Here is a 22,853-nt window from a genome sequence, read left to right on the forward strand (position 1 = left end):
GCTCCTGTGTTTGCTCAGCCTCCTGCTGGGCCTCTCTTCTGCCTGTTTCTTTCCAGCATCCCTGTTCATGGGAGCTCAGTTTGCTGCCTAGATCCAGAATGGGGAAAACCTGAGGGTTATCTCAGTGGAGAGCCTGAGGCATGGGAGAAAGCGTAACCACTCAGAGAGCTCGCCCTTGAGCCCAGCGAGGTGAGGGTGGGTGGCAGCCTGCTACCCTCCCTGTGTCATGGCTCCAAGCTGCCTCCAAGCTACAGCTGCCCCAGCTGAGGACTCAGACCTTTTGCGGCTGCACTGGGCTGGGAGGCCCTGCCCTGGGGTGGGAGGGAGGAGGACCTCCAAGCAAGACCCGCAGCATGTCCCTGTTCCCTCCTGCAGACGGGATCCACAGCGTGACAGCCCAGTGCGTCCTGCGGGTGATCATCATCACGGAGGAGATGTTGGCCAACAGCATCACGGTGCGGCTGGAGAACATGTGGCAGGAGCGCTTCCTCTCCCCACTGCTGGCCACTTTTCTGGAAGGGGTGGCCACCGTGCTCGCGACACCCAAGGAGGACGTCTTCATCTTCAACATCCAGAATGACACAGACGTGGGCGGCACAGTGCTCAATGTCAGCTTCTCGGCCCTGGCACCGCGGGGTGGGCACTACTTCAGCTCAGAGGAGCTGCAGGAGCAGCTGTACATGAAGCGCATGGCACTGACAGGTGCCTCCATGCTGGAGGTGCTGCCCTTTGACGACAATGTCTGTCTGCGGGAGCCCTGCCAGAACTACATGAAGTGCATCTCCGTCCTCAAGTTTGACAGCTCGGCCCCCTTCATCGCCTCCCCCTCCACCCTTTTCCGGCCCATCCACCCCATTGCTGGCCTGCGGTGCCGTTGCCCTCAGGGCTTCACTGGGGACTACTGCGAAACGGAGATCAACCTCTGCTACTCCAACCCCTGCCTCAACGGTGGGGTCTGCACCCGCAAGGAGGGGGGCTACACGTGTGTCTGCCACCAGCCCTTCAGCGGTGAGTGCCGTGGCTGGGGCACGGGTGGGGGCTCCCTGGGTGAGCTGGTCTCCTGGGGTTGCTGTCTGTCCTGGGCAGCTTCTGCGTTGGGATGGTTGGGACCTGCTAGGTCAGGTACTTCACACAGGTCTGGATTTGTGAGATGTGGCTTGCCCTGGAGCTCAGGACAGTTCACGCCACGGCAGGGCGCTCTCCCCAGCCCAGCTGCGGGTGATGGAGCCCCTCGCTGCGGCCTGCCGGGCCGCAGAGGTCTGGCTCTGCTCCCTGCGCTCGCTGTTTCCATAGTGCTGGATGCACAGGGCTGAGGTTGCTATAGAAATGTCTCGTAAGTAGGTGCCACGGAGGACTCTTGAGGACTCTGGCTACCACCTCCTCACCAGGACAGCTTTGTCCTCGGAGCAGGAAGACAAAGCTGTGCCCAGACTGGGATGCATGAGACCAGGACTGCCCGGGGCAGAGCTGTCACAGGGAGCTGGGGGTGCTGGTGGCTCTCCTGACGACTCTGGTCTTGCTTGGCAAGGGCTGGTGCTCTTGGGGTCCTTATGTTTAACTCTGGTGAACCCACCATTTGGGAGGGGGAGGCTGGGCCCAGCTGCCCCACCAGGGAGGATCTGATACAGGTGGGCACAGACCAGCTGCGGGTGAATCCCTGGGTGGGGAAGCCAGTGTCTTCTTGCCCCAAGCCCCCACCAGGCTGTGGAGACCCGTGCCTATGCCTGGCTACTGTCAACGAGGGGCGAGGGAAGGTGGCCTGTGGCTACGAGGAGGGAGCAGCCCTGCCGCGCTCTCCCTGCCAGCAGGCACTGCACGAGGCAGGGGAGCGCGGCAGCAGATGGCTGCGGTGGAGCCGCTCTCCCGTCGGTGGATCCTGGTGAGATAAGCAGAGTCAGTGGTAATTAACCCCCGGCATTTGAAGCGTGAACAGCCATTAGCAGAAGGGTTAATGAGCTCGTTTCCCTGTCACTTCATGCTGTCTCCGCATCCTCCCCATGTGCCACCGAGCAAGTAATGGGAACAGGGCCTGGGGCGCAGGATTGCAGCTGAGCGGTTCTCTGCGCGCTGCGGGGATGGCATGGGTAAAGAGGCTGGCTGCACTGCCATCCAGATAGCTGTGGAGATCAGCCCGTCCCGAGGCATTTTGGATGGGGGGAGTCGAGCCCAGCTTCTCACCTCTCCACCCTTGGGACTTTGCCCAGCCCTGTTGTGACAAGTCCCCTCCTGTCCCATTCTCACATCATCCTGGTCCAAACTTGCCCCTTCTGCTGGAGTTGGGGTCCCATCAGCGCAGGTGCTAGGGCCTCCCATTTCGCCCCCCCGCCAGGCGAGAACTGCGAAGTGGACAGCCGCTCGGGGCGCTGCACGCCCGGCGTCTGCCGCAACGGGGGCACCTGCACCAACGGCGCCGACGGGGGCTTCCGCTGCCAGTGCCCGGCGGGCGGCTTCGAGGCGCCGCTCTGCGAGGTGTCCACGCGCTCCTTCCCGCCGCGCTCCTTCGTCATGTTCCGGGGCCTGCGCCAGCGCTTCCACCTCACCCTCGCCCTCTCGTGAGTGCTCTCCTGCCTCCGCGTCCCGCCCCGTCCCCGTGCTGTGATGCTGCCCTGCGCGGCCTGTGCCGGTGCGTGCCGTGGGAGAGCGGGCATCTCTGCCTGCTCCCGGTGCACACCCTGCTCCTTCTCTCACCCCAGGTTTAGCACTCTGGAGCCCAGCGGCCTCCTGCTCTACAACGGGCGCCTGAACGAGAGGCACGACTTCCTGGCGGTGGAGATCATCGAGGGGCAGCTCCAGCTGAAATACTCCACAGGTAGGCTTGGTCCTTCGCGTCATGGGATGTGTGCCGTGGGAGCTGGCGAAGGCCTGCTCTGAGCCGGCCGAGCTCGGTGCAGCCTCGAGCCCATGGTAAGGGGGATGTGGTTGGGAGGGAGGGAGATGAGGACCCTGTTGGGAGGGTGTTCATTATCCCCTCAGCCCCAGCCCCGCTGCATCGTGCCACTGCTGTTCCCGCTGCGGGCTTCCTGAAGGGCATCAGGATCAGCTGCTGGGGGTGCTGGGCCCTCGTGCTAACACCTGGGGGGACGGCGTTGCTCTCCTCTCCCCGTGCACAGTGCCGCGTGGCCATCCCGCCACTGCCCTGGCTCTGCTGAGCTCCTCAGGATTTCGCCCAGCAGCAGATAGGTGGCCGGGAAGATTATGTATGAGGGAGGTTTCTCTTCCAAGGCCTCTGCTAGAAAAATAGCAAGCTGGAAAGCAGTGCCAGGTGGGTGACTGATGACAGGGATGTCCCCTGCACTGATATTGAGGGTCCCATCTGTCAGCTGGAGGGAAGGAGCCTGACAGCATTCAGCTGATGGCTCGGCCGGAGCAAACAGAGCCTCTTTCTGCTGATGAATCGAGGGAGTTTATCCAGGGAAGGACTGGGGTGATGAGGCATGGGGAAACCATCCCGGGGTGGAGTGAGGGGCTCTGTAGGGGTCGAGGGCTGGGGTGGGGCCGGACGCACGATGCCAGGCACACCGGATGGCAGCCAGCAAAGTGCAAGGAATTCAGCCTGGACCGAGACAGCTGTCCTGGGGTCCTGGGGGCTGCTAGCTGCCATCCCCAGGGCTGTGGTTTCCCTCCTGCCCTGTTCCTTGCACAATGCCACGTCAGGCAGGGACAGTGCGCCGAACTGGTGTCTTGGAATCTGTTCTGCACCCCGTGCAAGGCTGTTTGCAGTGCGACGTGCTTGTAAGAGGGGGCAGCACATCGTTTAATCCCTGTCCCTGCAGGAGAGTCGAGCACAGTGGTGAGCCCGTACCTGCCCGGGGGTGTGAGCGACGGGCAGTGGCACACGCTGCAGCTCCACTACTACAACAAGGTACGTGTGCCCCTGCCTGTCCCCCCATGCGCATGGGTCTCTCCCCATGGGGCCATTTGCTTTTGTGGCACAAGCGGCTCTGATCCTCCTTTTCTCCAGCTCTGCCCCATGGGGTAGGCAGAGAGCATTATCTGTCCTGTGCGATGGGTGCAGCGGAGGACACAGCTGGGCATAGAGAGTAATTAGCCCTGAAGACCAGGCTTGGAGGCCGCGGCAATGTGCTCCGTGCTGTGTCCTCAGCAGTGTCTGTCTCCAGCCCTGTTTGCTCTGCTTGGCCAGAGACATCCCTTGGGGTTCGCTTGTGCGTGTGGCAGCGGAGCAGTGCCTGGGCCACAGCCCTGTCGCTGCTGTTGTGTGAGGCTGTCTGGGGGGGGACATGTGCCTCTAATGCCTGGCGTTTGGTTTCAGCCCAAGGTCAGCACCCTGGGAGTGGTGCAGGGCCCCTCCAAGGACAAGGTGGCCATCCTGACAGTGGACAAATGTGATGCCTCGGTGGCCCTGCAGTTTGGCAGCGAGATCGGGAACTACTCCTGTGCTGCGGAGGGCGTGCAGTCCAGCTCGAAGAAGTGAGTTCCTTGGGGATCTGCTGGGCACAGCTGGGAGGGGGAGAGGAGCAGGACACCTAGGTTCCCAGTGGAGTCAATCTGTCACATCTGGCAGAGCTGTAGTTCCAGGTCCTTGGCTGCATGTGCCTGTCCCTGGGGAGATGTCCCCTTCCAGCCTCTCACAGAGGAGAGCTGGCTGGCCGGCCTGAGGCCATTGTGGATCTTACACCTCTGGGCTTCTCTCCTTGCAGGTCCCTGGACCTCACAGGCCCCTTGCTCCTTGGAGGGGTTCCAAACCTGCCTGAAAACTTCCCCGTCACTCACCGGGACTTTGTGGGATGCATGAGGGACCTGTACATCGACAGCAAACGCATTGACCTGGCCTCCTACATCGCCAACAACGGAACTGCTGCAGGTACCCTTGCTGGGCCCTGCCCTGCGATTTCCCCCTCCTGCTCACCCCGCGGCACTGCCGGGCTGCAAGAGCGACATGGCAGTATGGCCGGAGCCGAGCAGCTTCCCATGGGAGGGGGGCTAACGGATCCCCCTAAATCAGCCAGCCCCCACCCCAGCTAATGTCCTGGGAGTGTCTCCTGATCCTGTGTGCCGGGCCGGCAGAGCCAGCCTCTCTGGAAGATGCTGCCAGGAGTCGGACCAGCTCTGCAGTGTCTTTCTCCCGACATGAGGAGCAGTGACAGTGCCTTTATGCTTGTCCCTGAGCAGGCAGGGCCTGTGCTGAGAGGCCCAGCGGCTGTGCCTGCCCCTTGGCAGCCAGGGGAAGGGCCATGGGGGGCGGTGGTGTCTCCCCATGCTGGCTGGGGGAGGTGGAGAGGAGGTTGAGGCTGATGCGGGTGACTTTGATACCTCCAGGCTGCCACGCCAAGCACTCCTTCTGCGACTCAAGTCCCTGCAAGAACGGCGGCACCTGCTCCGTCAGCTGGGGGACCTACTCCTGCCTCTGCCCTGTTGGCTTTGGGGGCAAGGACTGCCGCCACCGTGAGTGAGCGGGGGCTGCTGGACGTGGGCAGGGTGGGACATGGTGCTGGGATTGCTGTGAAAGCAGGGTGAAGGGGACCTGTGAGATGAGCTAGGTATGTTGTCACTGCATTTAGTGCTCTGTGTATAGTGTCACCAGCACTTGGAAAATTGCTGTGCCTGGAGCCATGGCAACTCCGAGATCAGGGAGAGCAGTACTGCTGCAGGCAGGTCCTGGTGTCACTCAGCCAGCAGCATGTGCTACTCACTGTCCCTCCTGAGTCTGCAATGGCTGTGGCCTTTGCACTGCAATCAATATGTGAGGAAAAGCCCAGAGCAGAAGCAGACAGTCCCCATCCTTCCTCCTCACCTCCGCTTTCCTTTCCAGCCATGCACCATGCCCACTATTTCCAGGGCAACAGCATCCTGACCTGGGACTTTAAGGCAGATGTGAAGATCTCAGTGCCGTGGTACCTGGGGCTGGCATTTCGGACGCGCCAGCCGGACGGGGTGCTTCTGCAGGCTCATGCCGGCCAGTACACCACCCTGCTGTGCCAGGTAGGGCCGTGGCCCCAGCCTCAGCTACAGCACCCATGCCCCAGGCTCTCCTGCCACCCGCCCAACGAAAGCGGGAGGGCTCCAGCCCAAGCAGTGGGTGGTTGTGGGGAGAGGTGTTTAGCAGGGCTGGGCCCTCCTCCCCATGCCCAGAGCTCACAGGAGGGTAGGTTGGAAGTGGCCAGAGGTGGCCAGGGCTTTGCTGACTGCTGCCATTGCTGGTTCCCTCTCTGCAGCTGGCTGGGGGCCTGCTCTCCTTCATGGTGAGCAGGGGGTCTGGGCGCAGCACCAGCCTCATACTGGATCAGCTGCGGCTCAGCGACGGGAGATGGCACGACCTCCAGCTGGAGCTGCGGGACGTCCGCAGTGGGCGAGACTCACGCTACATCATCACCCTCACCCTGGACTTTGGGCTTTACCAGGTATGAGTGGTGGGGACGGCAGCCCCAGGACAGGAGCTGTGGGGATGCTCTGCATACGTGGGCCTGGTCACGCCTTTGTGCCCTTAGGGCGGGCTGGCACCTGCAGGCTGATGGGGCAGGGATGATGCCAGTGGCCCCACGTTACTCCTCTTCTTTCTGCAGGACACAGTGGTTGTTGGAAACGAACTGCACGGCCTGAAGGTGAAACACCTGCATGTGGGGGGAATCCTGAGCTCTGGCGAGGTGCAGAACGGGCTGAGGGGCTGCATACAGGTGAGTCCATTGCTCTGAGCCTTCCCACCACAGAGAGATGGAAACGCAGGTCTGGCAGTTACTGCGAACATCTGTCCTGCTGGTGACACTCACCCTCTGAGTGTTCAGGGGTCCGAGGTGCTGTGGGGATCCATGTGCTAGCACAGCAGTAGGTGATGGGAGGTGGCTGCCCTCAGGGGCTTGGGGAGGGCAGGAGAACAGGGGCCTCGCGTGTCTGCCCCGGCTTCACTGTGAATTCCTCTCCTGTGTCACAGGGCGTGCGACTAGGTGACAGTGCCACTGGGACTGCGCTGCCCAAGCCCAGCCATGCCCTGAGGGTGGAGGCTGGCTGCAATGTGCCAAGTCCCTGCGACTCCAGCCCCTGTCCAGCCAACAGCATCTGCAAGGACGAGTGGCAGAGCTACTCCTGTGTGTGCCAGCCAGGTAGGGCCGGCAGCGCTCTGCCACCCTTTCGCTCTCCGCACTGTGTGTCTTCTCCTTTGGCCTTTGTGACTCCCGCAGCCTGGCCCATGGCTGCTCTCCTGCCCTCCCTTGGGCGAGTCATTTGCCCAGAAATTCCCTCAGATGCTCTTGTTGCTCTGACCCCTCTCTGGGGGAACATGCTTGCTTTATATGGTGCTCTGTGTCCATGCCTCAGGGTACTATGGAGGGGACTGCGTGGATGTGTGTCACCTGAACCCCTGCAAGAACAAGTCAGTGTGTCGCCGCAAGCCGGGCTCACCCCTGGGCTACGTGTGCGAGTGTGGAGGGAACTTTTTTGGGCAGTACTGTGAGCACAGGTGAGATGTGGGGCGCAGGGCAGGGCCCTGCCCTCTGGAGCCTGGCTCTGTGCCACCTTCCCCTCCCAGCCATGCAAGCGGGGGCCCCTTGGTGCCACCCTGCTCCTTGTGAGCTGCTGGGTGGCTTGGCTGGTGTGCGGCAAAGAGGCCCAGGGAATTTGGCTCTTGTAACATCAGGGTTTTTTTCTCCCTAGGATGGACCAGCAGTGCCCAAAGGGCTGGTGGGGGAACCCCACCTGTGGGCCATGTAACTGCGATGTGAACAAGGGCTTCGACCCTGACTGCAATAAAACCAACGGGCAGTGCCACTGCAAGGTGAGGGGCAGCTGTGACCCGTGGCCCGCCTGCGCCCCTAGAGCCCTGCTTGTCCCCCCATGCTGTTCCTTGTCCTGGCAGCTGCCAGGCCCTGCTTTGTGCTCCTGGCCTACAGACAAGGAAGGCCTGGGTGCCTCTGGGCTTGGTCCCTGCCCAGCACTGCAGTGTGGCCCCCCTGGCCCAAGGAGGTGACAGTGGGGTGCTTGCAAATGGGCATATCTGTGACAAGTCTCTGCTGAGCTCATGTGCAGCCCTGTGAGGAGAGCCTGGCCCTTTTCTTCCCCTGCCTGTGCCCTAGCACTTCCCCTGTCTCTGCTGCCGTCCCCACGGCTGTCTGATGTCTGTGCCCCTCTCCCCCCAGGACTTCCACTACCGCCCAAAAGGCAGCGACACCTGCCTGCCTTGTGACTGCTACCCCGTGGGCTCCTCCTCGCGCTCCTGTGACAAGGAGACGGGCCGGTGCCACTGCAGGCCCGGCGTCATCGGGCGCCAGTGCAACAGCTGTGACAGCCCTTTCGCCGAGGTGACGCCCAGCGGCTGCGAGGGTGAGTGAGGCGCGGCGGGGAGCTGGCGGTGCGGGGCTTGGCATAAGCCATCTCCGCCTGTAACCGGGCCCCTCGGGGGGTGTGTGTGTCCACAGTGCTCTACGACGGCTGCCCCAAAAGCCTGAAAGCAGGTGTGTGGTGGCCCCAGACCAAGTTTGGCTTCTCGGCTGCGGTGCTGTGTCCCAAAGGCTCCTTGGGTGAGTGAGGGATGCGATGGGGAGGGGAGGGGAGAAGCTGGCTGAAGTGCTGGGGCTGTAGCAGCCTTGGCAAGATCACCCCCTTCTAGCACTGTCCCGGTCTCGCCTAGCTGGGCTGGAGGGCTGGGAGAAGGAAGATGGAGGAGAAAATACTCCAGCCTGGGGGAGAATAGGGGAGTCGCACGGGGCTGGGAGCAGGCCACGGGATCTAGGCCCTCTGTCTCCACCTTTTCCCCGCTGATTTTTGGTTTCAGCGGGTCTGAGCCTGGGGTCAGGCCTGGAACGGCAGCTCGGCGCCCCAGCGCCTCGCTGCTGCGCCGCCCTGCCCTCGGTGGCACTGTGAGGGTAGCAGGGCACAGCGTGGCATTAGGTGAGTGTCTCAGACAGAAGCCACAGCCCGAGTTGGAGGAGGCAGCCCATGGTGATGGCAAAGGTGGCAGCAGGGTGTGCGGGACTGTAGGGCAGCGCGAGCCCCAGGGGACAATACAAACCCTGTCCTTCTCCAGCCGTTCGCCCCAGGAGGAGGCAGGTTCGGCTCCTAACTGTTGTCGCTTCTCTCCCCGGTTCTCTCGCCCTCCGTGCTCAGGTTTGCGGGGTGCAGGTAAGGTTGTTCCCACCTCCTTCCCCCTATGTTGCAAGGGCTGTGCCGCGTGGCTTTCCCTCCCCACTCCCTGCCTGGCACCCCGCACAGCCCTGTGCTTTCCCTGCTGCTTCTGGAGCTGCTGAGTGTCTTCCCAGCGCTTTGCCTGCCCTCACCGCTCCCACGTGCTGCTTCCCTGCTCCTGCCACACTCACCAGCACAAACCCAGCTGCAGCCGCATGCGGCCCCTGCCACCCCCTGTCCTTAGCCTGCAGCCCTGGCTCCGGGCGGCCCGGGGAGGCTGCAAAGCAGGGTCTGCGCTCTGCTCCCTGCTGGGATGGATACTGGCTGCCCTGGGCTGATCCCTGCTTGCTTAGTCCGGGGTGAAGAAGCTGGTGGTGTGCTGTGTGCAGCTGGCTGGGGAGGCAAGGTGGGGGGAACGGCCGAGGGCTGGAGGAAGGGGGAGCTGTTTGGTGTGATTGAGCTGGGACGGGGGCAGGAACTGCTGGGGACGCTCCGTGCAAGGGCCTGTGCCTGCTGCCCAGCTGGCAGCGGGAGGCAGACGGACCCAGGGCTGGATCCTGCCTGGGGCACAGCAGCTGAGCCAGGCCACGGGCGCCGGAGAGGAAGGGCTGTGCTCTCCCTGGGGAAGGCCGGCAGCGTGGAGGCTGCTCCCAGCTGCAATGCTGCTGATCCCAGTGTTAATTCCCAGGGGAAAAGGTGGCCAGGAAGGACAGCTGCGAGCTGGAGATGGCAGCACAGAGCAGGATAGCACTAGGGCTTTTCTGAGCAGGAACTGGAGTCTACTCCAGCCTTCCTCTCTTCTCCCTGGGCTTGCTGCTGCCCTCCCCAGCCCTAGGTGAGGTCCCCTGCCCTGGCCCCTTCCCTGGGAGGGCCTGGCTCACAGTCCTGCTGGGTGCAGTGGGGTCGCCCTGGTTTCTCTTATTCAGGGTATGCATGGTAATGCTGCCCGTGCAGGACACTGCTCTTGGTGTTGGCAGCGCTCTTTATGGTGGTTAATAGCTGATCCCTTTGTGGCTGGTATCGCTGTTGTTGTCCAGTGGTGCTGGGACCCCAGCCAGGGATCGGGGCCTTGGCTGGATATTGCACCCACACTGCTGAACAGGTCCTCCTCCATCCTGCTTGGCTCCAGGGGCTCGTCTCCGAGGCAGGTTCTCCAGCCCCACTGTCGGGTATCATCTTCCTGGGGCAGCCTTGCCCCACAGAGAGGAGCACAACCTCAGCAGGCATTGCAGGCTGGCAGCTGGGGGATGCTCAGGACCGTGTGGGCTCTAGCAGTTTGGGATCAGATGTGCCCTGAGACAGACAGACACATCCACACCAGGAATCAAAGTCTTCTCCAGGCCAAGTGCTGCCAAGTCACTTCTTTCCTCTTTGCAGTCCTCTGTGGTGGAGCCTGGTGTGCTGCAGTCCTGAACCACACGCAGCAACCCAGCTCGTGGTGGGAGGGGTGGGGTTAGCCCAGGCCGCAGCTTCCAAAGACCATGCAGATCAAGTGTGCAACAGGCAGCGCTGGCTCAGAGCAGGATGGCAGCCCCTGGATGTTACGGGACCTCCCTGGCACTTGCCCGTGCTGGTCTTCAGGGTTAGCTGGTGCAGAAGGTTTCTGCTGGGGGATGCAGTGGGGGAGCTGTGTATCCTGTGCCAGATTTCAGACTTGTCATTCCCCCTGGTTTCAGGCGCAGCCGTCAGACACTGTGATGAGGAGAAGGGCTGGCTGGAGCCAGATCTCTTCAACTGCACTTCGCCTGCCTTCAAGGAACTCTCCATGCTGGTAATCTCCTCGTAGGTCTGCAGTCCTGACAGGGCAGGAGCAATACAAACTAGAGCTCGCTGCCAGATTTCAAAGAGCTTGACTCTCCCAAGGCACCTAGAGTAAGAGAGGGCTTTGCCACAGTGCTCAGCACCTTTCTCTTCTCATCTCCTGCACCAAACCTGTCTGTGGGGCATTGATCTGAGCTGGAATTTACTTTCATTTAGTCTGATCTCTGGGTGTCGCTATCAGAAATGACCTGTGTCCTTCCCCCCCATCCAGTGTTTGGGAAAACAAATACCCTGAGCAGAGCTGTATTATTTGAAGCTGGTGGGATGTCTGGTCCATGAGGTGTCTGTAGCCCCCAGACTCTTGTCAGTGACAAATCCCTCTGAAATACCTGGGCAGATTTACTAACACTCACCTCTGACCTAGGCTGAATGCTTAAAGCAAGTAGCTGACCTAAAGCCAGGAGAGTTTCCCAGAGAAGTATTGCCCTGTCCTTTCTCTCCTCTCCCTGGCCTCTGTCAGGAATGGTACTGAGTTAGCTGGGCCTGGCCCAGTTAATGCACTGGGATGTTGCTGGAGGCTGGTTGTCTCCAAGAGATGCACCCTGTCCCAGTGGCCACCACTGTGAATGTCCTCAGCTTGTGTCATGGTTTCAGAGACTGTCTCTGGGCCAGGGGGCCTGCAGCATCCCAGATCCTGCTCCCTTGGAGCTGTGGTGCGTTCTAGGGAGGAACCCACTCAGTGTTAAATCCTCTTCTTCCTCCCTGCTGGCAGCTGGAGGGCTTGGAGAGGAATGAGACTGAACTCAACACAATTGAAGCCAAGAAGCTGGCCCACCGGCTCCGGGCTGTGACAGACCACATGGACCACTACTTTGGCAATGATGTGCACATCACCTACCGTCTGCTATCCCGCCTCATGGCCTTCGAGAGTCGGCAGCGCGGCTTTGGCCTGACAGCCACGCAGGATGCCCACTTCAATGAGGTGGGTCCTTCCCTTGAACCTGGGTGGCATCTCTGCTGCTGCTGCGCTGTCTCAGCTATCCTGAGCCTGGGTCTCTGTGGGGATCAAAGAGATGGTGAGACCATGTCAAGGGTGCTGGGTCCATGTCCAGGCTCCCCTGTACTGCACAGACATCGATCCACTGGAGCGATACCAATAGGGACTGGAGTGCAGGATGAACGAGGAGAAGCTGAGGGAGCCAGCTTTGCTAAGCCTGGGGAGAGGAAGGCCAAGAGTGGTCGTATTGCTGTCTTCAACACCCTAAAGCAGGGATGCAGAGAAGACAGAGCCAGGCTCTTCTCAGAGGTGCCCAGTGAAAGGGTGAGAGGGAGCAGACACAGGTTGCAACAACGGGTGCTGTGATTAGGTATAAAGCAAGCTGTTGTCCCCATGGCGGTGGTCAGACCTCATAGGGCCCAAATATAGGGGGAAGCTCCATCCTTTGAGATAGTCAAAATCTGGCTGGCCGAGGCCTTGATCCAGGTGGCCCTGCCTTGGGCAAGGGTTGGACCAGAGACCTTCAGGTCCCTCCCCACCTTAGTTGCTGTGTGAGCTGGGGATGACTGAGGGCAGGGGGTGCCATGTCTCCGTGGCAGAATGGGCAGATGGTTGATCTTTCCTTTGTATTAGACTGTGGGTTGTGAGCCTGAGTCAAATGAGCGTGAGACAAAGCCCCAAGCAGGCTGCGAGGAGGCTCCCACCTCTTCCAGTCAGTGCTGGGTCAGGCACTGGCTGATGACCTTTGAGAAGGGTGGCCTGTTGTGGGAGAAAGTACCCCTCTTCCCTGTGTCCTGGCACAGCAAGGTGGGCAGAGGGCACAGCTCTGACAGCCTGGGGGTGGTCAGGACGCAGCCCTAAGGCTCTGGCCCCCTCACCCCCTACTCCCACATCTCTCCGGTGCAGAACCTGCTGCGCGCGGGCAGCTCCGTGCTGGCGCCCGAGAACCGGGAGCACTGGGCCATGCTGCCGTACAGCGAGCACGGCAGTGCCAGCCTCATGGAGCAGCTGCGGGACTACTCGGGCACGCTGGCCAGCAACATGAAACTCACCTACCTCAACCCCGTCGGCGTCATCACCCCCAACATCAGTGAGTAGGAGCTGGCCGGCCGTGGGGCCCAGCTGCAGCGGTGTGGAGCCACTTTTTCATTTAAAAAAACTGGGCTGAAATCAGGGTTTTCCCCTGTTTGTTTTTTCCTCTTCTCACCTGGGCAAGCTTTGTGTTGACAAAGGACGCAAAGTGATGAGCGAAGGGCAGTGCTGCTGAATGGGAAGATGAGTGAAGGGGATCTTAAATGCAACATATGTTTGAGCTGCTTATGAAAGGTTAGCCCCCATGTTAAGGGAGCAGCTGAGGCTGATTTGTGTGTAGCTGTGAGTTTATCAGATCTCACAAATGTGAGAGTGAAGCAGGGAGAGGTCCTGGTCCTGTCTCTCCCTGGAGCAGTAGGCACACCACCGAGAGCCAGCAGAGCCTGGAGTGCGCTGCACTCTCCCAGTTTGCCCCCAGTCCTACCTGAGTCTCTGTGAAGCAGCTGCAGGGCATGGTGTCAGAAGCAGCCTGTCCCATGGCAGAGCAAGATCTGGGCTGGGAAGGAGCACTGTGAATTTTGAGAATGTCACATCATGCCCAAATGCAGGGGATGCATCTGCATCCCTGCCTATGGCTTGTATACTCCCTTTGCCAATGGCCTCAAACCCAGGATGCCCTGGAGCATGGTGCTCTCCAAGTGGCTGTCCTAGAGCTGGCTTTCATCCTCTCACTCCTCTGCAGTGCTGAGCATCGACCGCATGGAGAACCGCTCCCACGTCCGCCGGCGCTACCCTCGCTACCACAGCAGCCTCTTCCGGGGGCAGCCCGCCTGGGACCCCCACACCCACGTTGTGCTGCCGCTCTCTGTGCTGAGCCCCCCGAAGGCTGAAGGTGAGCGTGTGAGCATCCCTCAGGGATCAGCATGGGCAAGCATGGCTGGCAGGGGACGTGTGCCTCTGCTGAGACCTGGCTCTGTCTGAGATCTATCAGTCACCCCCAGAGCTCAGAGCTTCTTGCTCCCTCCCAAAGGCTCCTGGTGGCCTTGCAAGCCCTGGGGCCCTGCTCCTGCTGGCAGAGCCCAGCACTGCTTCTCTCTGAGGTCCTAAGCAGCCCAGGGCAAAGCTGGTGGAGAAAAACACCCAGATCCTGTGGGCTAGGGAGTGCGAAAGGCACTAGCCTCCTCTTCCAGTCTGGCCAGATCAGGGCACCACTTGGGTGCCCCCTTGACAGGCAAGGCTGCACTCGGGCCCTTGGGGGTGATGTGTGGGGCCATTCTCACCATCCCTTGTGTCTCAGCTGCCCCCACGGCAGTGCCCACCTTTGCCGGGGGCGAAGGGAACTACACTGTGGAGAGCTCCTCTCCGAGGCAGGCGCTGCCAGAGCCTGAGCCCGCACTCACCGTGGTCATCCTCATCATGTACCGCACGCTGGGGGGGCTGCTCCCTGCACGCTACCAGGTGGATCGCCGCAGCATCAGGTACGTCCCACTCACCTTTGTCCTCCAGGCAGCAAGGACTGCAAGCAGCAGCACAGGGAGGCTGTCTGGACTCTGCTTTGCTCCTTCTCGCAGACCTGTGTGCAGTGGTTTGGGTTTGGTTCCCAGCCAGATGGTCCGGCTGTGCTCTGCCCATTTCCTGGCTTGGTGTTGCTCTGCCCCACACTGCCCAATCCCTCGGTGTGGGCAGGGTAGAGCTGTTCCTGCTGAGATGGAGGTGCTGGGTGGCTGGGAAGCCCTGGGCAGGGCTGCCGCAGCCAGGCTTGGTGACGACAGGACTCCGTGGCTCCTTGCAGGCTCCCTAAGAATCCCGTGATGAACTCCCCCATCGTGAGTGTGTCTGTGTTCAGCAACCACACCTTCCTGCGGGGGCCCCTGGACACTCCCCTCATGCTGGAATTTCGCCTGCTGGAGACAGCCAACAGGAGCAAACCTCTCTGCGTCCAGTGGAACCACTCCAACCCGTGAGTCGAGTGTGGCTGGGCCTCAGCCCCACACCATGATCCACTCACTCTGAGCTGCTTTCTACAGGCACCTCCTAGTTTCCTGAGCCTCCCCAGCTGTGATAAAGGCTGTGTGTCTAGGCAGAATTGGGACGTGGGGATTTCTGCTCTCTCTCAGGGGGTTCATTCCTGCTGGCAGGGCACAGTAGGATCCCTGCAGGGCTCTGGCTCTGTTATTTTGGATTTGGGAGTGTAGCTGTATCTGCTGATAGACAAGCCTTGCTGATGGCCCCTCTGCTGTGCGATTCCTTCCCTGCATGCCACACTCATGCGTCCTCTCTTCTAAGCATGCTCTGCTTTTTGGTGGCTGCAGGACCAACCCATCAGGCTTCTGGACAGCCAGGGACTGTGAGCTTGTGTACAGGAACGTCACGCATGTCCACTGCCAGTGCACCCAGTTTGGCACCTTCGGGGTCCTGATGGACAGCTCACACCGGGAGGTAACCTCAGCCTGTGGGGTTGCGGGCAGGAGAGGGCAGGCTGGGCAGTGGCACTGTTGGATGTGGTGCCCAGAATAAGCAGGCACAGGCAGGAAATTCGTGGGCGGACACAGAGGTTGAGAGCTCAGGAGGCTTCATGTGTCTTCCCCTAATGCTGCCTTTGGTTCTCCTGCTGCAGCAACTGGAAGGTGACCTGGAGACATTGGCAATTGTCACCTATTCCTTGATGACTCTCTCCCTGGTGGCCCTGCTGCTGACCTTCTCCTTCCTGACTTGCCTCAAAGGCCTCAAGTCCAACACACGTGGCATCCACTCCAACATATCAGTCACCCTCTTCTTCTCTGAGCTCCTCTTCCTGCTGGGCATCAACCGCACAGAGAACCAGGTGTGGGACAGGAGCAAGCACACAGTTTGGCTTGTTTCATTCCCTGGATTGTGTCTGTCCCAGTCTGACCAGCTGCAAGGAGCAGCCCTGATTTGGGAAGTGAAAGATGTTCACACTGTTTCTGTGGGGCAACACTGGGGGTTAATGTACTGAAACAGGCTCTTCTGTATCTTGAGTGTCTTGGTGATCTGATCTTGGAGCCTGTTGTCTTCCCACCTCCAAAGTGAAAGTCCGTTGGTGGTTTGTAGACCCACAAGAAGGTCCGTTTGTGAGATTCTGGACCTAAGCCTGACCAGAAATGAGCAGATGCTCCCCTGGGAAGACACTGAACACATTTGGAGTTGTGTAGGTGGGGAAGGGACCTCGGGGGTGGATCTCATTTCCTCTGGGACCTGCCTTGCAGCCCCCACTGTGGGTATACGGAGAGGTGGGGCAGAGCAGTTAGCATTGGCACAGTGGGGCCATCTCTGAGTGGCTTTTTGCCTCCCCCAGTTCCTCTGCACTGTGATCGCCATCCTCCTTCACTGCTTCTTCCTCTCTACCTTCGCCTGGCTCTTCGTCCAGGGCCTCCACATCTACCGCATGCAGACTGAAGCCCGCAACGTCAACTTCGGGGCCATGCGCTTCTACTATGCCATCGGCTGGGGAGTGCCCGCCATCATCACCGGTAGGAGCCACTTGTTCCCCAGCCATGCCAGAAGCACTGGATCTCAGCAGCCTCCTGTTCCTGTGGTGTCGCCCAGCTCACTTGTCTGGTGGGGAGAGCAGAGGGTGGGCTTGCCATGGGCAGCTGTTTGGGTGGGCCTGTGGGACCACGTGCTGGCGGTGAGCAGTGCTGATTTGTCCAGCCAGGGCATATATATCAAGAGCTGTTGTCTTGCCTCCTGGGGAGAAGTAACCTCACAGTGTGTCTCCCCACAGTTTGCTGGTGGGCATGGTGCACCTGCTGCCCCACAGCTCATGGTTAAGGTCTCCTGGTTTCCCAGCTGTGGGTGTTTCAGTGATGTGGCTCTGGCAAGTCTGAGGCTGCTGGGTCTGGACCTGACCTCTGTCTTCCTCCGCCAGGGCTAGCTGTTGGCCTGGATCCTGAGGGCTACGGGAACCCTGACTTCTGCTGGATTTCCATTCATGATAAGCTGGTCTGGAGCTTTGCAGGCCCCATTACTGTCGTCATTGTGGTAAAACCCTGTCCTGTTTCACCCACAGCCCTCTCCCACCTCCCTTCTCTGCACCGTGGGTGCTTGCCTCTTCCCTGGGTGTCTGATGCCTGCTCCCTTCTCTGTACTGTCCTCCCTTAATTACAGCCCCTCTCTCTGCCCCCTCCTCACTCCAGCCGAACCCCAGGAGGCTGTGAATCGGGGTGAGAAGGGAAGGGAGGGAAGTCCACACAGGCGTGGCAGACCAGGAGTCTGCCTGTGCTCTGGGTTGGGGGTGTCAGGCCAGAGTCACCCTTGCACAGCTTCTAACCAATGCCAACACTTTCAGATGAATGGGGTGATGTTCCTGCTTGTGGCCAAGATGTCCTGCTCCCCAGGCCAAAAGGAGACCAAGAAGAAATCGGTTCTGTGAGTATTGGTGGCCAGACTCCCAGTAAGGCTCCTGCTGCTCATAGTTTTTACCATTTCCAGTGACCATCCTCCCTCTTCCTCCATTGTCAAGTGCTCCTCTGTGCATCAGCGTCAGCCTTGCAGCCACTCTCCACTCTCATCTGGTGCCTGTGTTAACCATTCCTAAACTTCATCCTCTCCTCTTGTTCCTACGTCCTCATCTCCATGCTGTCCTGCCAGCCTGTCCCTTTCCCTGCCTGCCCTCACAGCCGTCTCTCACATCTGCTTGGATTCAACACTCTGCCCTTGTCGACTCTCAGTGCCTGTTTCTTCCTCTTCTGAACACTTCTTCTAAAACCTTTCCTCACTCATCCTCTCCCTTCTTCCGGGCCAGGCTGCAGCTTGGCTCAGCTCCTCTATCTATAGCTCCAAATGACCTGTGTCATTTGGGCCCTGTGTTTGCCGTGTGTGATCCAGAAGGGAAGGCCCTGGGGGCAGGGGGAGCCAGATCACTACGCAGAGGTGTGCCCACAGTGCTGTGCTGGGGCGCAGCGTGGAGGGCTGGGCAGGAGTGCTTTCCCCTCTGGATCTCTGTCTGTGAGCACTAGACTGTAGATTAACAACACGCACTAACCTCTTGGTGTGTGTGTGCTTGTGTGTCTGTCTGTCTGTCTGTCTCTCTCTCTCCAGCATGACGTTACGGAGCTCCTTTGTTCTGCTTCTAGTTATTAGCACTACCTGGCTCTTTGGCCTCTTGGCTGTCAACAACAGTGTCCTGGCTTTCCACTACCTCTACACTGTCCTCTGCAGTCTACAGGTAACTGCCCAGCCTCAGCCAGGGGAGGCCTGGGGGGACGAAGGTACTTTCTGTGCTCCTCCACCAAGCTCTGCCCTCCACATGAGGCCTGTGGAGGGGCTGTACTGGGACCACGGCTGCCTTCCAGTGAGGCTCGGGTGCTAGGGACAGGGAGCATCATCACACCTAGCTCAATGGCTCCTTGAGGCCCTTAGCGCTGTGTGGAGGAGGTACTGAATTAGTGAGGTATGGTGCACACACATGGGCATGGGTCAGCACTGCTGGGCCTTGGGTCAAGAGAGCGTCCCTGTGGTCCTCCCGGCCCCCACGGCCACCCCAGCCAGTGCAGCTGTCTGCAGGGAGCTGTGAGGGGCTAGAGTCATGGCTGGGGACCCTGCTTTGGCCACTGCCTGCCTGGGGACACCCTTTCTGTTCCTCACCCACAGCAGCTGGCCTGACAGTCAGCACTGCTGGGCCTTGGGGAGCTTTTTGGTGCCTACCAGGCTCTGGCAGCCACCAGGACCAACACGCTGGGCTTTGAAGGAGGAACCAGGCCTCCAGGCCCTGGGTACCAGCCCAGAGCCTGTGCTGCGGGCGAGCATCCGGAGGGCGTTGGAGAGGAGCCAGACGCCACCTCTCCTGTCCCCACCGTGGAGCACCCTGCCAGCCTTGGGCTCACTGCATCTCTTCCCCTCTCTCCTTCCCAGGGCCTGGCCGTGCTGGTCCTGTTCTGCATCCTGAATGACGAGGTGCAGGAGGCCTGGAAGCTGGCCTGCCTCGGCAAGAAGGCGCCGGGTGAGGAGGCTGCCAGGAGCGCGCAGGTAGGTGGGAGTGGGCCCAGAGCCTGGGTCCTGGGGGGCTGGGACTTGCTGTGTGCTGGGAATGAGAATTGATGGGGGCATCCCTTCTTCTGGGGGACATGGTGGGTGCAGGAGGGAAGGTTGTCTCCCATGGCTGCCATGGTGGCTCCTTAACGGAGCCCGTGCCTCTCCCCGCCTCGCCAGGGCCCCAATGCCTACAACAACACCGCGCTGTTTGAGGAGAGCGGGCTCATCCGCATCACCCTGGGGGCCTCCACCATCTCGTCGGTGAGCAGCGTGCGCTCTGCCCGCACCCACTCCAGCCAGCGGGGTTACCTCAGGTAGGGAGCGCCGCGGGGGCTCCAGCAGCGCCTGGGCAGAGCCGCAGGCTTGTGCCGGTGCGATCGCTCAGTCATCCTGTCTTTCAGAGACAACGTGACGGCACGGCAGGGCTCAGCCCTGGACCACAGCCTGCTGGGGCATGCAGGCCCCACGGACCTCGACGTGGCCATGTTCCACCGCGACGCCGGCGGAGGTAGGGCCCTAAACCTGGGCCAACCCAGCCTGTCCTGAATTAATGCTGGCTTAACCAGACTGTTCCCTGCGCAGGGTCTGACTGCATGGTTACATCCTCCACTCCACATCTGGCCGTGACTCTGAGCACGCTGCCAGTGAGAGGGAGACGCAGCAGCCGTGTTGCTTAGCGCAGCCTCCTGGGCTCCCGGCAAAGGGCGTAGCTAGTTTTCAAAGGGTTGAAAATGGAGGAGACAAGTTCCGCCCCTGGGGCTGGGACGCGGGCTGGCGAGAGGTCCCTGTTGACGTGCGTAGTTCCCAGCAGCGACGCAACACTCACGAGACCGTATCAGGAGGGCTGGGCCCAGGTCCAGGCTCCCCAGTGCCACGCAGACACCGACCCACTGGAGCGAGACCAATGGGCGCCACCCATGCGGTTGGGACTGGAGCTCAGATGGATGCAGGGAGGCTGGGAGAGCTGGGTTTGCTCAGCCGGAGAAAAGGAAGGCAAACGGGGGGTTTATTGCTGTCTGCAACTCCATAGGGGATTGCAGAGACGACGGAGCCAGGCTCCTTTCAGAGGTGCTCAGAGATGGAGCAAGAGGCAGCTGACATGGGTTGTAACAAGGGGAGCCATGATTAAGTATAAGGCAAGTTGTTTTCCCCACGAGGCTGGTCAAACCCTGGCACAGAGCCCAGATAGGAGGGGAATCTCCAGTCCTGGAGGCAGTTAGAGCCCAGCTGGCTCAGGGGCCGAACAGCCAGTTGCAGCTGGCCCTGCCCTGAGAAGGGTTCGGACCAGACACCTCCACGTCTCTCCCCATCTCAGTTTTTCTATGATGCTGTCATGTAACCAGTGGATGCTCACAAGCACGAGCTTGTCCTTCTCCATTTGTGCTGAAAAGCGTCACCCACCCCTATTCAAAATATCCCCCCTTCCCATGCCGTGTCCCTACAGACCAAGACTCAGACTCAGACAGTGACCTATCTCTGGATGAAGAGCGCAGCCTCTCCATCCCATCCTCGGAGAGCGAGGAGAACGTGCGCCTGCGGGGCCGCTTCCAGCGCCAGTTCAAGCGAGCAGCCCACAGCGAACGGCTCCTCACTAACCCCTCCAACACCACTCCCAAAGGCAAGTCCCAGGGGCTCCAGCAGGGGAAAGGGTGGGCTCAGGTCTCCTGTGCTGCAGGGCGGTATGTGGGCATGGGGATTAGACCATGTCTTGTGATGGCCTCATTCACACCTCACAGAACTGTTCTCTCCCTCTTTCCCGGGGCCTGTTTCCCTGTGTTCTTCACCAGACGTGGATGGCAATGACCTCATGTCGTACTGGCCAGCTCTGGGCGAGTGTGAGGTTCACCCCTGCTCCCTGCAGAAGTGGGGCTCTGAGCGGAAACTGGGATTTGACATCAACAAGGATGCGGCCAACAATAACCAGCCGGACCTGGCCTTGACCAGCGGGGACGAGAACTCCCTCACCCAGACCCAGCGGCAAAGAAAAGGTAACAGCCTGCAGCAAGCAGGCAAGGGCCACCTGGACCATCTCAGGTTTGCGTGTCCCTGAAGACTCCACATGAGATCTGTCTTATCCTGTCCCTGGGGAGGTACAGCTTAGCTCCCCCAGCGGAGTTTTCATGCTTCTTTCACTGCTCTGCAAAGGTTTGACTTCTCTTTCTCTCTGGCACAGGGATTTTGAAGAACCGCCTCCAGTACCCTTCGGCTCTCCAAGGCTTGCCGTCTGTCGGCAGGATGACCAATGAGCTATCATGGTACAAAACCTCCACGCTGGGTCACAGGGCTGTTCCCGCTGCCTCTTATGGCAGGATCTACTCCGGGGCGGGCAGTCTGTCGCAACCAGCCAGCCGGTACTCATCACGGGAGCAGCTTGACCTGCTGATGAGGAGACAGATGTCCCGGGAGCAGCTGAGCAGGAACAATTCAGGAGAGTGCTTGGAAATTGTGCCCAGCCGGCACGGGTCCAGGGAGGAGCTGGACACCATTCCCAGCCGGCATGGGTCTACTGAGCACCTGGAAAGTATTCCCAGCAGACATGGGTCTAAGGAAAACTTGGATCTACTAGCTACTAGGCCCAGTCAGGGAGATCATGGGAACACACTGCCCCGGAGGCAGGGCTCCAGAGACTACCTTGAAACTTTACCCTGCAGATTTGGGTCAAGAGAGCAGCTAGACTGTGGGCCAGTAAGAGAGGTCTCTAGAGAGTGGCTAAACACTTTGCCAAGTAGGCAAGTGTCCAGAGACCGAATAGACACATTGCCAAGTCGAGATACTTCTCGAGAACAATTGGATTTGCTTTCTAGAAGACAGCCTTCAAGGGACCAGTTAGTGTCGGCTAGGCAAACTTCAAGAGAGCAGCTGGACTTCCTCTCTAGAAGATCTAATTCCAGAGAGGCTCTGGATACAGTGCCTAGCAGGCAGCCGTCACAGGAGAATCTGGGGTGTCTTTCTAGGAGACAACTGTCTAGGGAAAGCCTAGAACCGCTGTCTAGGAGACAGCCTTCCAGAGAGAATCTGGAGGCCATCCCCAGCCGACATCCTTCCACTGAACAGTTGGATATCCTTTCTTCCATCCTTGCTTCTTTTAACTCCTCTGCCCTGTCCTCAGTGCAATCTTCAAGCACGCCTTCAGGCCCCCAGACCACCGCCACTCTCTCTGCCATGCAGACCTCGACGCCCTCTGCGATGTGCCCCTCGACGCCTCGCTCCACCACCTCCCACAGCATTTCAGAGCTGTCACCAGATTCGGAGTAAGTGCGTCCCTTCCTCGCCCCAGCCTAGCACAGCCCATCTTGTCTGTTGTGTGGTTGCCTGGCCTCTTCCCTCAGGAGTTTTGTTTGGGAGGGGAGGGGCTGTGTAAGAGTCCTGAGGGGAACGGCAGGCGTTTCAGGGACCTGAATAGTGACTGTGTAGGGAAAACCCTCTGCTGTTGTGGCTCCAGGCCCTTGCAGTGCAGCATGAGCAGAAATGCCAGCACACCTTTGCGTCTTCCTAGCTTTGCCAGAAGTGATGGCACTCCCCCAGTGCTCAGGGAAGATACCGCCATGCAGCGAGGCTGGGCCCACGGCTGGCCCGATCACTCGGTGCTGGGTGAAAGTCCCTGATGAGCAGATGTGTATGTGGGGTGGACTGGCAGGAAGGAGGAGGCCAGCAGGGCCTGAGTCCTAAGGGAGCCCTGCCTGCCTCAGCCACGTTTCTCCCCAGGGACCCTGCCTGAATCTCTCATTTCCTCCCCCAGTGTCAGTCCACGGTCTTTGCTCTCTGCCAGCCCTGCTGATGTCCTGTCCCATTCCCCCTTTCCTCTTCCCTGCTCTCGGGGACTCAGCCGCAGCTCTGCCTCCCCCTCGCCAGCCCGTTTCCCGTGCCCTGCTGGGCGGACGGGCTCCCACCAGGCCTGTGCTAGCTGGCCGTTCCCAGCGCAGCTGTGGGACGTTCGGCTCGGTTGTTCCTGCACTGAGGCACATCGGGGTTTCTGCCCCATCCCCATCCGGGCAAG

The 22,853-nt window shown here is 60.2% G+C and overlaps 1 protein-coding gene across 3 annotated transcripts in view; it reads left to right on the forward strand.

The window, feature by feature from the left end:
* CELSR3 (cadherin EGF LAG seven-pass G-type receptor 3) overlaps nt 1-22,853 on the forward strand; it is a 36,129-nt gene that overhangs the window by 10,533 nt on the left and 2,743 nt on the right. Inside the window, exons 2-35 of one of the 3 annotated variants that reach the window (XM_064518966.1) lie at nt 376-1,008; nt 2,330-2,552; nt 2,694-2,809; nt 3,774-3,862; nt 4,271-4,428; nt 4,659-4,822; nt 5,278-5,403; nt 5,771-5,940; nt 6,174-6,359; nt 6,522-6,632; nt 6,887-7,055; nt 7,270-7,411; nt 7,606-7,726; nt 8,088-8,271; nt 8,367-8,468; nt 9,055-9,069; nt 10,749-10,843; nt 11,606-11,815; nt 12,737-12,920; nt 13,605-13,754; nt 14,160-14,340; nt 14,655-14,822; nt 15,175-15,301; nt 15,480-15,686; nt 16,179-16,353; nt 16,752-16,864; nt 17,172-17,251; nt 17,924-18,050; nt 18,737-18,850; nt 19,034-19,170; nt 19,258-19,364; nt 20,301-20,474; nt 20,644-20,844; nt 21,030-22,107. In XM_064518966.1, coding sequence (XP_064375036.1) covers nt 376-1,008; nt 2,330-2,552; nt 2,694-2,809; nt 3,774-3,862; nt 4,271-4,428; nt 4,659-4,822; nt 5,278-5,403; nt 5,771-5,940; nt 6,174-6,359; nt 6,522-6,632; nt 6,887-7,055; nt 7,270-7,411; nt 7,606-7,726; nt 8,088-8,271; nt 8,367-8,468; nt 9,055-9,069; nt 10,749-10,843; nt 11,606-11,815; nt 12,737-12,920; nt 13,605-13,754; nt 14,160-14,340; nt 14,655-14,822; nt 15,175-15,301; nt 15,480-15,686; nt 16,179-16,353; nt 16,752-16,864; nt 17,172-17,251; nt 17,924-18,050; nt 18,737-18,850; nt 19,034-19,170; nt 19,258-19,364; nt 20,301-20,474; nt 20,644-20,844; nt 21,030-22,107 — 6,337 coding nt within the window. Of the gene's footprint in view, nt 1-375; nt 1,009-2,329; nt 2,553-2,693; nt 2,810-3,773; nt 3,863-4,270; nt 4,429-4,658; nt 4,823-5,277; nt 5,404-5,770; nt 5,941-6,173; nt 6,360-6,521; nt 6,633-6,886; nt 7,056-7,269; nt 7,412-7,605; nt 7,727-8,087; nt 8,272-8,366; nt 8,469-9,054; nt 9,070-10,748; nt 10,844-11,605; nt 11,816-12,736; nt 12,921-13,604; nt 13,755-14,159; nt 14,341-14,654; nt 14,823-15,174; nt 15,302-15,479; nt 15,687-16,178; nt 16,354-16,751; nt 16,865-17,171; nt 17,252-17,923; nt 18,051-18,736; nt 18,851-19,033; nt 19,171-19,257; nt 19,365-20,300; nt 20,475-20,643; nt 20,845-21,029; nt 22,108-22,853 lie in introns of those variants that run through there. The other 2 variants (XM_064518967.1, XR_010391268.1) reach the window with 2 other exon arrangements.

This window comes from Dromaius novaehollandiae, chromosome 12 (assembly GCF_036370855.1).
Source record: "Dromaius novaehollandiae isolate bDroNov1 chromosome 12, bDroNov1.hap1, whole genome shotgun sequence".
Lineage (NCBI taxonomy): Eukaryota > Metazoa > Chordata > Aves > Casuariiformes > Dromaiidae > Dromaius > Dromaius novaehollandiae.